Raw genomic sequence first — 13,956 nt, 5'->3', positions numbered from 1 at the left:
GAAGACATCAAAGTGAATAAGTAAGATTTTGAAAATATAAGCATTGAGCATGAATTGAGAGAGGGTAATTTCGAGGCGCATGTGACCAACCTAAGGCTCCTGCTTGGCTTCATCCCGATCATTATGTATGGCTGTTAGGGAGCAATGCTAGACCTACGAAAGAGATTCTACGTAAGTAAGCGAGCAGATGTATGTGGAGGATTGCTATTGGACCTAAGAGGTGGACAGGGCCCACCCCTTTGAAATTGGGGGGGGGGGGGGCAGATAATCAGATAATTAACAAGAAGGATTTACGTAAGACTTTAGTAAACTCAGATAGGTGTAAGATTACTGGATGTTCGCACTGAAAAAAATAACGCGCTATACCGTCACTAATAGCACACTATAGTGTGTAAAGAATAGTCCCCCGCAAAAAAGAAAAGTAAAGAGTAGTCTCGCTAAATAAATCAATGTATAATGTCTCACTAATAGCGCAACATAGCGCGCCAATAGTGTATTTTAAAGGGCGCCGCTATTCGTATAGCGTGCTACTTTTTTCTTGCCTGTTAGGCACACCTGAATTGATAGGGTGTTGCTGGAGATGTAGGCTAGGTTGTTTGGTTGAGTATCACATGTTTCTTTTCTGCTGTGGTCATCGTTCTCGCGCCATACGCTGTACGATGTATCCAACCTTGTAATCCTCTAACTCCTTCTAGTAATGAAAAGCTATGCAATCCTTTGTGTATCTCTATTCTCTTTACTTAAAAAGAATGTAAGGTTCTCGTTTTACCTTTCTTTCTATCACCCCTTCGTCCAACCTTCTGTGTATAATAATCAATCATCTTAATTTACTTACCGTCTGAACTAACTAATTTCATTTTAATTTACTTACCAAACTTGTGATTAAAATATAAGGCAAATCATGGCAGAATTGGATAAACATTTATTTACACAATCGTATACTATGGTCAGGTAAATCACTTCGGATCAAAATATAAGGTAAATCACAGACAAAGTTTGATGAACATTTATTTACACAAATCGCATATTATGCGCAGGTAAATCACAACATACTAACTTATAGAATATTTATATCCCGTTGCAACACATGAACATTGTTCTAGTTTGTGAAAAAAAAGTACACCTAAAATTGCTTGTATTCCGAACTCTTTAGTAGTTGAATAAAATGGTCCATACTCCCCTAAAAGAACTGCTGAGCATCTTTGTTGGTCATGACCTGCCGATCGTCAGGGGAGACTCCACGAGACAAGCAGTACTTTCCCTTAAATCTTATTGAAAAAACTACTTTCCGTAAAAAATCCTGAAAAAGAGAGACTGGACACTGTTGTAGTGTTGCACACAAACACGAACAGAGCTCACCTTGGGCAATGGGCATGCATGCAGGGATCACTAAGCGTCCATAAAAAAACAAACCCGCATGGTTGGACAATGTTGTAGTGTTGCCAGGATCAGGCCAACTTCACCGCACCACCCCAAACGGACGTCCGTTGCGTTCGGATTCTGTCCGTTTAGGGGTGGCAATGGGTGATAAAACGAACATGCACGCCCGGTATAGTTGGAGGCGCCCAACGCACCAACCAACCCAAAATGTCCCTCTCGGCCGCGCGCCTCACCCGCCCGCGAGCTCGCGCTCTCACTCCGCTCGTTCACCGCTGCGGATGCCAGCCGGCGCGCGCCGCGCCGCGCCCGCTCGCGCCCCGCCTGCGCTGCGCCCGCAGCCACGCCAGCCCCGCCTCGCTTGCCGCCGGGCCGCGCCCGCGCCGCGCCTGCTCCACACACAGGCCACGCGCGCCCTCCCGCGTGCCCTGCTCGCCCGCCGCGCTCGCCGCCGGGCCGCGTCCCGCGCCCGCGCTTGCTCCGTGCAGTCACACCTCGCCCCGCCCGCTCGAGCCGTGCAGCCCCGCCTCGCTCTGGGCGCGGCCGCCTCGCAGCGGCTCGGCCCCGCCTGCAGCCGCGCGCTCGCCCGCCCCGCCCCGCCCTCGCGCCGTGCGCGCTGGCCTCGGCCCACACGCGCCTCGCCTCGCGGCCGGCCGCCTCGCCCCGCGCGCGCCCGCCCCGCCCCGCCCCGCCCTCGCGCCGTGCACAGCGGCCTCGCCTCGCCGTCGCCCCGCCCGCCCCCGCCTCGCCCTCGCCCGCACGCCCCTGTTCGCGCCTCGCCCGTGTGCAGCCGGTCGTGCGTCGCCCGCGCTGGCAACGTTCCGCCCGCGCGCCGCCGCGCCTCGCATGCGTTGGTGGGTGGGTGGGTGGACACGATGGGCCAGGGGAGAGAAAAGAGAGAGGGTGACATGTGGGGCACGCCCGGACACAGCGGACGAAGAGGAGGACGGAGGCGTCCATTTTCTGTCCGCTTTTGCCTGAAAGCGAGACCAACATTGGTCCAGAGATGAGGTGAAACGGACATAAAACGGATGAAAATGTAGAATGAGGTATGCCGTTGGGTCGTCTGATATGTCCGTTTTACCGTAAACGGACGTACTCAGACAAAGTGGAGTCGTGCGGTGGAGTTGGCCTTACGTCACTCTCATGTTGCTAAATTATGAACGCTGGCCACTCCGCCGCCTCCACGAGCTCTAGCTGCTTCTCCAGACCAGACAGTTCTGGCACTAGAGCTTGCCAAAACTCTCTAATTTTGTGCTACCAATTGCAACGAGGCGCGTTGTTGCAATTGGCTACATGATAGCGATAAGCTCTAGTGCGATGTATCAAGTTTTTTTTTTATAATCAGGAGCTCACAGTTTTTTCAAAAAGAAAAACGACCCTCGGCCTCTGCATCAAGACGATGCATGTAACCATTTTATTAATTATTCATTTAAACCTTACAAAATACATTAATAAGTCTAAAACCATTTTAACAACATCTATCGCTACTCCTATCAACTTGATAAAAGGGTGCGTATTATCAGGGCCGCCTGCCCAGACCTCACATTAAAGCCCAACATTTAAAACCGAAGACCTCGACCAAGCTGCAATTGCCGGGTCTCGGGCGCACACCGGACCAGCGCACTCTCAACGGGCATCACATGCGAACACTGTAGAATCCTTCGCCACAATCTTCCACCGATCCATTTTCAGAGCAAGTACCGACGCATTGACCTTGCCAGGTCTGTCGTCGTTGACACCACCACAACTCCAGGCAACAACACCACGTTACGTGTGTCCGTCATCACGCATCCGTCGCAGAGACCCTGCAACGCCACACCGCCGAGACTCCACGTCGTTGATGCATCACATGAAACGCCGCTCAACCGTTGAAACCGTTCACTCGTCCCTCGAGCCAATGCACACTTTCAAAAATGACGTCCACAAGGGGGGAACAACATAAGAGCATTGCCGTCATCCGATCGAGTAATCTAGGGTTTTCCTCGAAGGTAGCGGATAGAGGTCTGGAGCTTCTTCACAGCGATGCCTTCAAGAAGGGTATGACATAGAAGAGCGCCACCATCGCTGGCCTTGGCAACTAGACGAGAACAAGTTTTTCACCGGATCTGCTCGACGAACCTCCATCTAGCATCGTGCGCACGGGTCGTCACTGATCTATGCCGCCGCGCAGCGAGCCGGCCACATCGGCCATATCAGATCAGACCGGAGTCCAGACCACGCATGCTAGTGAACTATCCACCAGGCCCTCTACGCCGCCGCTGCCAATCCGAGGTTAGATGGCATGCTGCCAGGAAGCCGGCGTGCCGTGGAGACCAAGATCCGGGGCACACGCTCCCGCTCGCCTAGATGTCTCGCACCACCCTGTGCCGCGAGAGGAAGGAGCACCTCCACCACCGTTGTCAGCCACCTGGGCTTGGCCCAGCAACGGCGGAGGGGATGGAGAGATCTGCGGCGAAGGTCCTGGCGGCTGGGCTTGGGTGCCGCCTGCGCGGGAGGGCGACGCGGGGGACGCCAGGTCCTTTTCGCCTGGGGCCCAGATCAGGAGCTCACACCTACAACTTGATTTCATTGAAACGAAACCATATAATCCCCCGCGTCGCCTACAAGAATCATTCCCTACGCCGCCGCCCGAAGACGCCGCAGGGCGGCCGACGACGGTGGCGGGGCTTCTCCTCGTGGCTCGCCTGGGTCTGTGAGTGCCGGCTCTCAGCGGGATTAGGTGGTGCTCCGGGAGCGCGTATGCCTGGCGTCCATATGCGTGGTGGTAGAGCTCGGCGAAGGGTGGTGGGGCGCGGCTGCTGGTGCTCTGTGCACCATGTGCGGCCGTGTCGGTTGTGGCCGGCGAGACGAGCGCTGGATAGGGCGATGGCGCGCGTGTTGAGCATGGGTCTCATGGGCGTGTGGTCAGTCCTTTGGAGGTGCTTGGGGATGGGTCGTTGGGCCTTGCTTCGGTGACCTGGCCGGCTCTCGTGGGCGTGCTGGGCAAGATGCCTCTTTTCTTGGTGGTTGATGTGATGAGGAGGGCATGAGGGGAGCCGGGAAAATCCCGTCTTGGCTTGGTGCGGGTGGCGACGACACCGCCCCTAGGCGTCGTAATTCAAAAGCGTCTCTACATTGCTTCCCTCCTCCCCTGGTGGTCTTTGTGTTAGAGATAATCTTGGCATGAAAGACTCAGGCGTGTGGCTTGGCGCATGGTGCGGCCGAGCATGGGCGAAGCAGCCGGATCGTGGGCTGTCTGTTGGCTGCATGCATGGTTGTTAGCTGCATGTATGTGTTAGCCGAGTTGTGCGTTAGTGGACTTAGTGCGTGCGTGCATGTAGTTAGCTAGTTGGTGGTGTGTGGCCACTGGCCTGGGTGCATGAGTGTGCTATATAATGTGTACTCGGCTGTGAGGCCAGGGGAGAGTAGCGACGAGACATGTAGTCTCCAGTAGTCTTTCGTGTGCGTGTGGCGCCGGTCTGTTGCCGCGCCACGGGCACGGTATGTGTCGAGCCATGTGTAGCCATGTAGCCACTGTAAAGAAGAAAAGGATTGGGGCGTTTGTGCGCCTGTGACGGTGTTCGTGCGCCGGCCGAAAAATCTTGTGTCCACTGTTCTTCTTCTTCCACCTCCGTTCGAGTGAGAGGAGAGGTAGCTAGAGGGCTGCGGTTCCAACACTTTGGTCCACGAAAATCCTTGCTCCCCTCGTGGGACAATCAATGGCAGTGATTTCCTCATCGTTTACCTTCATGGAGGCATTATGAGTAGTAGTGAAATGGCTAGCCATAACTTTCGTTGGTGGCGCGCCATTTTTCATCAACGCCAGTATTATTTTTTTCAAATAATGATGGCGTCGGCATATTTATAATATGATGTTAGTGTTGGCGTAGATTTTGTTGTCACGCCATAGATATTTGCTAAGGGTTTTTTTTCTGTTTGCCCAATTTGTTATGGCATAGCCCATTAGGCCCACGCAAGCACTAGTCCATCTTCTAACTATCCCTAGCTATATCCAGTCAAAAAACTTAAGTCAGATTCACCCCCATCTGTTTCACTTCGCCCCCCTCTCGACCAGCGACGTCACCGCCACCTCCCATCCACACCGCTCATCGCCGCCGCCACCTCCCCCGCGCATCTTCTTCCCCTCCCCTAGCGTCTCCCTCGTCCGTGAACGACATGGATTCCGTGTAATCCGTGGATTTGGTTTATTTGTGTACAGTCGACGTAGATTGGAGCTTTGCCCGTGACAAAACTTTGCCGATGGGGCCCGTCGTTTTTTGTGTTATTTGCCGACGGTCCATATTTCACGGCGGCCACCATCAGCTTAGTTCTAGCTTTGCCGTGGCCTTATTTGCTGACGGTTTCCATCTAGCCGCCAGCTTAGCTCAATCTATGACGACGGGGCCCATCGGCAAATCTTTGGTCGTTGGCATATTCGATGATTCGTGTAGTGCAAAGTAATACTCCCTCCGTTTCTTTTTAGTCCGCATATAAAATTTGGACAAAGTCAAACTTTGTCAACTTTGACTAAGTTTATAAAAAATATCAAGATTCACAATATACAATCAATATCATATAGCTTTAATATTGTAGATGTTGATATATTTTTTTCTGAAAAGTTAGTCAAACTTTAGAAAGTTTGACTTTCACCAAATATTATATGAGGACTAAAAGAAACGAAGGAAGTACATCAATAAGTCTGAAGCCACCATCTTTGCAACAACTATCACTACTCTTATCCACAGAATGAAGGGGTGCAGATTGTCGGGGGCGCATACCCCGACATCAGACCAAAGTCCAACATCTAAAGCCGGAGGTCCCAACCAAGCCAAATTGTCGGGTTTGGGTCACACACCGGTCCGGCGCCATCTCAGTGGGCATCGCATGCGCACGCTGTCACTACCAGAAAAACTGCCTTTGCCGACGGCCGAATCTATGCCGACGGCCCCCGTCGGCATCGCCGCACCTATGCCGACGGCCGAGGATGGGCCGTAGGCGTAGAAAAGCCGTCGGCATACATCAATCTATGCCGACGGGGCCGTCGGCATAGACGAGGCCGTCGGGACCGCCAGAGATACGCCTACGGGGCCCGTCGGCATAGGACAGGCCGTCGGCATATCCCGGGCCCACCTCCCCGGTCAGTGCTGACCACTTGACGGCGTTTATCCTACGCCGACGGGCAGTAACGGCGGCCGTCGGCATATCTGTGGCAGAGGTATGCCTACGGCACAGCCGTCGGCATAGGCCCCTCTGCCACGTCAACTATCCGTGTGCCACACCACGTCATCGATCCGTGTGTGCACAGATATGCCGACGGCCTTGCCGTCGGCATATGTTTACTTTACTTAATTTTTTATTTTATCTGTGGGAGAGATATGCCTACGGCATAGCCGTCGGCATAGGCCCCTTCGCCACGTCATCGATCTGTGTGCCACGCCACGTCATCGATCCGTGGGACAATCTGCGTGTGTGCACAGATATGCCGACGGCCTTGCCGTCGGCATACGTGTATTTTTTTATTTTTACTTTGTTTTGTTATTTTTACTTTATTTTAGTTTTTGCTTTTGCATAAGATAATTACGCCTTATCTAAAAAAACATACCCGATGGTATATCGATTGCCCCCCATTACGAACGTCGCTATCGCCGTGTCACGGAGGGGGGAAACGGTCGACACGGAAGGAATTCTGGTTGGTGGGGGGATTCGGGGTGTAGCTATGTCACCGGAACATCGCACAGGTCCCGATGCATATGTGAAAGTGTTCATGCATGCGTAGACGCCCGTCTTGGGGCTCCGGGGTGTGCCCCCCCTCACGGACGGCGCCGCCGCCGGCACCTCGAGGGGGAAAACGGACGCGTGGGGTCTACACGGAGGGGATCTTGCTGTGGGTCTGGCCCGGATGTTGCTCCAAAGTGTTCCTATGGGCTGACCGAACACAACCGGGTGGGAAGGTCCACTGGTCAAAGCCCGTCCGTGCAAATTCAAAGGGGTAGATTCCGTGGTCAAACGCTATAGGGTTAGGCGGGACGGGGGCACCGGGGGAGCAATGCCACCGGATCGTCGCACCGGGCGCTCATACATGCGGGGTGGTGTGGTGGCATGTCCGAAGAGGCGGGACGCGTCTCCGGTGCGTGGCCCCCCTCACGGACGGCGATTAGACGGTAGTAGACGTTCTGCGGTAACGATGCGGCGTCAATATTACTAAATACTCGGAGCGCGATAAAATCATGAGTTTTTTTGCACGACGTGGGCACATGTGCTATAGGAACGATGTTATTTTTTCATAATTTTTGGTGATGGAGAAGTATCCGAAAAATTCCCTCTACGCGGATTGCCCTTCGCGCGTCTACGGCTGTGGCCGGCGGCCTCCGGGGGCTAGCATGCCGCCAAATCTTGCGCCGGCGGTCTCTCACAAGTCTGGAAGTGTTGTGCCGGTTGCAAACGCCCGGCACGCGTGTCCGGGGTGTACCCCCCTACGGACGGCGCCGCCGCCGGCACCTGGAGGGGGAAAACGGACGCGTGGGGTCTACACGGAGGGGATCTTGCTGTGGGTCTGGCCCGGATGTTGCTCCAAAGTGTTCCTATGGGCTGACCTAACACAACCAGGTGGGGAGGTCCACTGGTCAAAGCCCGTCCGTGCAAAGTCAAAGGGGTAGATCCCGTGGTCAAACGCTACAGGGTTAGGCGGGACGGGGGCACTGGGGGTAGCAATGCCACCGGAGCATCGCACCGGGCCCTCATACATGCGGGGTGGTGTGGTGGCATGTCCGAAGAGGCGGGATGCGTCTCCGGTGCGTGGCCCCCCTCACGGACGGCGATGACACGGTAGTAGACGTTCTGCGGTAACGATGCGGCGTCAATATTACTAAATACTCGGAGCGCGATAAAATCATGAGTTTTTTTGCACGACGTGGGCACATGTGCTATAGGAACGATGGTATTTTTTCATAATTTTTGGTGATGGAGAAGTATCCGAAAAATTCCCTCCGCGCGGATTGCCCTCCGCGCGTCTACGGCTATGGCCGGCGGCCTCCGGGGGCTAGCATGCCGCCAAATCTAGCGCCGGCAGCCTCTCACAAGTCTGGAAGTGTTGTTGCGGTTGCAAACGCCTGGCACGCGTGTCCGGGGTGTGCCCCCCTCACGGACGGCGCTGCCGCCGGCACCTGGAGGGGGGAAATGGACGCGTGGGGTCTACACGGAGGGGATCTTGCTGTGGGTCTGGCCCGGATGTTGCTCCAAAGTGTTCCTATGGGCTGACCTAACACAACCGGGTGGGGAGGTCCACTGGTCAAAGCCCGTCCGTGCAAAGTCAAAGGGGTAGATCCCGAGGTCAAACACTACAGGGTTAGGCGGGACGGGGGCACTGGAGGGTAGCAATGCCACCGGAGCGTCGCACCGGGCCCTCATACATGCGGGGTGGTGTGGTGGCATGTCCGAAGAGGCGGGACGCGTCTCCGGTGCGTGGCCCCCCTCACGGACGGCGATGACACGGTAGTAGACGTTCTGCGGTAACGATGCGGCGTCAATATTACTAAATACTCGGAGCGCGATAAAATCATGATTTTTTTTGCACGACGTGGGCACATGTGCTATAGGAACGATGGTATTTTTTCATAATTTTTGGTGATGGAGAAGTATCCGAAAAATTCCCTCTACGCGGATTGCCCTTCGCGCGTCTAGGCTGTGGCCGGCGGCCACCGGGGGCTAGCATGCCGCCAAATCTTGCGTAGGCGGCCTCTCACAAGTCTGGAAGTGTTGTGGCGGTTGAAAACGCCCGGCACGCGTGTCCGGGGTGTGCCCCCCCTCACGGACGGCGCTGCCGCCGGCACCTGGAGGGGGGGAAACAGACGCGTGGGGTCTACACGAAGGGGATCTTGCTGTGGGTCTGGCCCGGATGTTGCTCCAAAGTGTTCCTATGGGCTGACCTAACACAACCGGGTGGGGAGGTCCACTGGTCAAAGCTCTTGGAGGTGTGCATTGGCACGAGGGGGTTGTGGACGGTTTCAGCAGTTGAGTGAGACGTTTCATGCGACGCATCGACGATGTGGAGCCTCGATGGCGTGGCGCACCAGGGTCTTGGAGACGGATGTGTGATGATGGACCAGAGTAGGGAGGTGGTATCGTTTGGCACCGTGGTAGTGTGGCGGCATGCCTGGCAAGGTCGATGCTTCCTGCTCTGAAGATGAATTAGTGTGGCGACACATCCGTCTCCAAGACCCAGGTGCGCCACGCCATCGAGGCTCCACATCGTCGATGCGTCGCATGAAACGTCTCACTCAACTGCTGAAACCGTCCACAACCCCCTCGTGCCAATGCACACCTCCAAGAGCGCCGCCGTCATCCGATCGACCAATCTAGGGTTTCCTCGGAGGAGGGGAATAGAGGTGTAGAGCTTCTCGATGGCGATGCCTTCAAAAAGGGTACGAGACAGAAGAGTGCCACCATCGCTGGCCTTGGAAAGTAGCCGAGAGCAGGGTTTTCACCCGGATCTTCTTGACAAACCTCCATCCCGCATCGTGTGCATGGGACCGCCAGCGATCTTCGCCGCCGCACAGCTAGCTTGCCTACAACAAAAGAAGGATTTAATGGTACCTGTTAACCAGCTCTAAAGTCTTCAATTGAATTGCCTGATTCACCGAGGCCGCAACTCCTTTGCTCCATCTGCACTAGCTAGATCCAACAGAAGTTCAGAACCTCCATTATTTAGGGATAAAATTGCACAAACAACCTGTAGTGGTATTCAGTTAGGCCTACAAATCACCATTTCCTGCAACCAGATCCTAACAGTATTTCATGTGAAAAAGGACCTGACATTTAATACACATATGTGACAGTCACCAAATGTCTAAATCCAATAGTCATAGATCGTATTACAGCAGGATCAGTGCAATCACTGACAAAATGCAGAAAAAAAATCAGTTCAGACTTATAGACATATCAGACGCCACAAACAACCAATCACAAAGTTCATGCGTCGAACACAAACAGCGGTACATGCCACTTATTCCAACAAGCACAAATGAAACACACTCACAGAAATTGAAAACAATGCAAAGGAAACTATGCACCCGGTGTTGGTTAGACGACTCCACCTTGATACTCCTGGTCCCTCTCAAGGATGCCTGCATGAGAGAGCAATGCCCAGAGGTGGGTGATGAACTCGCCGCCGTTTGCCAGCTGCTCGATGTGCTCCTCGACATTGTCTGATGGCGCGAGGTAGAGCATTATCTCGGCCCAGAAATCAGCCATCACCTGCCAGCGGGCGCCCTCTTCCATGTCCTCCAATTGCTTCCCCAGTTTGACGCCGCTTTCGAAGATCTTCTCCGTCTTGTCCGGTATTGGTGAAATCTTCATGGCCTCGTACTTGCTCTCCGCCCTTTGTAGGTATGTGACTGCTTCTACTGCTGCTGCATCGAACTTGCGTGTTGTATCATAATGGTGCCCAGGAAGAAGCTTTGGTGCAGAGACCACCAAGTATGCACAATATTTCGACAGTTTTGTGGCAATGCTAAAAGGTATCATGTATTCCTGGGAAAGTGTTAGCATCTCACAGTAACATGTTGCAATATGCCAAGTCAAAATAATGTGTGTCTGACTCTGTTTTCTCTGGGACCAGCTTGGATCCAGGTGTATTTCCCACTCACATGCCCACAAGAGGCATTGTGCTCCATTGGACTCTAAAGAAGATCGCCCATTGCTTAGTTTACCCTCCATACTTTTAAGGGAGCAGATAACCGCCTTCTTTACTTCATCAGGCAACTTGACAGACTTCCCAGCTTTCTTGCGAACACGCAATGCCTGAACATTTGTTTGATGGAAGAACCTAAAGTCCATAAGGTGAAAGAATTTCACCACTGTCCCCATTAAGCAACTGACGAATAATAACTTGCATGCAGATCTATGCTTTAACAGATTAGGATTGTGGCTGACTGAATCAAGTAATGAGTACTGCCCAAGCTTGTGCTGCCAGTAGTGTTTGTATGGGGCAAACCTCACACCAATCTTGGCAAGAAACCTCTTTAATCCCATGATGCAAGATGCAAGACACACACAAACCTTGTCAAGAAACTCCTTTAATCCCCCTGTGCTCGCTTTGTTTCTGTTGCTTCTTGCTTCTTCTCTGATAGACTGACAAACAAATGATACTCTGCCCCAAATGCCCATCCAGTAGAACAAGAGCTGTAGGAATTCAAGTAAAGCAGTGGATACAAGTATCACTAAGGTGATAACAACATCATCTCTAAATTTGCTGGTGATAGCAGTGATGCATGCCGTGATAGATAAGCCGATGACAGAAAACAGGGACCAAACTGTTGCAGCCATTGATCCATAATAAATGACAGCATACTTGGTGAAGAAGAAATCATAGGTATAGGCCAACTCAACCTCAAGCACCTTGAACACCCTGTTGTAGTCCATAGCACCATCTGCAGATAGAACTAGAAGCCCTTTGAAGACAAAATTGCGTGCTCTCTCCTTGGATTCGTCACAGGCAAACCCAAAGTAGCGCCTTCTCAGCAGATGAAAAAGAGAGAAGGAAAGGCATGCATCCTTTAGCTCTGAGACTAGTGCTTCCTTGCACTGCCATATCTTCCCTATGTCGATGACTTCATCATCTTTCTGAGGATCAGTTGTGAACTGTGTTGCATATGTGGGAGCATCAAACTTGGATTTGTAGACAGGCCACTCAACCAGGTAACTGCAGTGCTCCATGTTGACAAACACACCCTTAGCTTGCTCCTCATACATGTGATCCGCAACTATTTTGTTCCAGTTATATGAGTTACTTGCTAGGTGACACACTGCAAATCTTTGTGCATATCTGACAAAAGCAAGTAAAACCATATAAAAAAGTGCCGGGGTGTAGCGCGTCCGCACACTGATCAAGAGGAAAAAAGCATATGCACTGTACATAACAGCCTGGTAGAGGGATCTTGTGAGCTGCTTGTTGTCTTCCAGACTATAGGCTGTGACAGAGTCGGTGCAACCATGAAGCATGATGAGAGATACGGCCCAGATAGGGTACATGGTGCTCTTCAGCAAAGAAGACTGCATAGAACCAAGTATGTAAGTTGCCACTGAGAAGGACAAGGTAAACGCCCCAAATACACCATTCTGGAGCAACCAGTTCCTGCTTCGGCGCCGCTGGGACCCAAAGATGGCGAGGAGCAGTAGGACACCAGCAACCAATGATACGAGAACCTTGATCCGGATCACTGCTGCCTTTGGGCTGTCCCACAACATTTCTGCACCATGTGACAAGCTCGTAACCGTGGAATTCCAAAGTCCCTGCCCACCATCACCATGAGCGTTAACCTTAAATGACCAGCACAACTTTTTTATTGACAGGTAATAAATGACTGGAACAACTTTGTTTGATGAGATATATAAACATATAAGAATTCACTTTTTATTTGGTACACCCCCACTAAACACATTGACGACTGAGATTAACACATACCTTTTCATAACAAAAGGCAGGATGATCTTATTTTAAAAACTTGCCGCTTGTCTGTCCACGGCGATACCCGCCATGTATGTACATAAATATGCACGCCCAGCCATCCGTTCACGCACCAGGTCACGTCGCGCTGCGTGGCGAAGTGGACAGGCGTTCGGACGTCTCCAAAAAAGACTATGGGTGGGTATATTGTTTTGGCAGAAGACCATAGTGTCCTTATATGTTTAGTGGGGCGACCTCATAAAAATTACCATACTTTCTGATAGATTTAGTAAAACTTGAAAATATTATTTGACTATGACAATACTAGAACTTTTATTTGTGAACTGGAATAGCCAGAATAGCAGTATGCAGAGCTAAGAAGGGACTAATAATACGCAAAAACAAATGGCTAATGCAATATCAGTGTATATGCATGCTCTATGGCATCGCAAAACAAAGAAATTGACACGGTCTTCAAGATGAACTTGACCCACTAATTTCTACTGAATATTTGTATGGAAACAATTAAAAATATTCCTACTGAGTTCAAGTGCAGAGCTCAACTCTTATTTTTTGATAAATGATGGATTTTATTGACCCAAAACGGAACATCTAAAGGATACAAATTACAAGGAGCACATGTCAGATCTCTGCATAGTTAGGACGCCCATGGCTAACAGAAACACACGTGCTAGCTGTTCTTATGACACTGCGTTTGGCTTGGTTGGAACAAAAATAAATAAATAAATGTACAATAAAAAAACTTGCTGCTTTAGATCAAATGTAGAGTGTTAACCTTCAATAAATAAATAAACAAATGCATACCATTTCTTCTCGACCCATTTCCTGCTGATCGAGGGTGCAAATAAATAGTTAGGCGGCAGACTTCATTGCAGCCGTAATTTACACCGTAGAGGCGGAGATGATGATATATATTGGGCTGGTCTCTCCCTCCCTTGGGTTGGTGTATGCAGGCACTTGCATGTTTTATACTAACGACAAGACTCGATCGAGATCAGTCGTCGTGTTTACTTGTTAATTAAGCAGGGTATCTCTCTGTCTGTCTGTCTCTCTCCTCTCGTCTGAAAGAAAAAAGGGAAATGAGGTGGTGACATCTTCTTTCTTGCCTGGACTTTCAGCGCGCGCAAGCAAGC

General features: G+C 51.7%; 1 protein-coding gene across 1 annotated transcript; it reads right to left on the bottom strand.

The window, feature by feature from the left end:
• Positions 1–10,290: 10,290 nt before the first annotated feature.
• On the bottom strand, positions 10,291–13,752 carry LOC147977168 (uncharacterized). The gene is made up of 2 exons (XM_087519910.1): positions 13,628–13,752; positions 10,291–12,648 (listed from the first exon to the last, which is right to left on the bottom strand). The coding sequence occupies exons 1-2, from the start codon at positions 13,643–13,645 to the stop codon at positions 10,438–10,440; spliced, it is 2,229 nt and encodes a 742-aa protein (XP_087376036.1). The 5' UTR covers positions 13,646–13,752; the 3' UTR covers positions 10,291–10,437.
• Between the last annotated feature and the right edge of the window lie 204 nt (positions 13,753–13,956).

The sequence above is a fragment of the Triticum urartu genome, chromosome 4A (assembly GCF_056163025.1).
Source record: "Triticum urartu cultivar PI428250 chromosome 4A, HENAU_Tu73, whole genome shotgun sequence".
NCBI lineage: Eukaryota > Viridiplantae > Streptophyta > Magnoliopsida > Poales > Poaceae > Triticum > Triticum urartu.
This window is presented reverse-complemented; position numbering and strand designations above follow the sequence as displayed.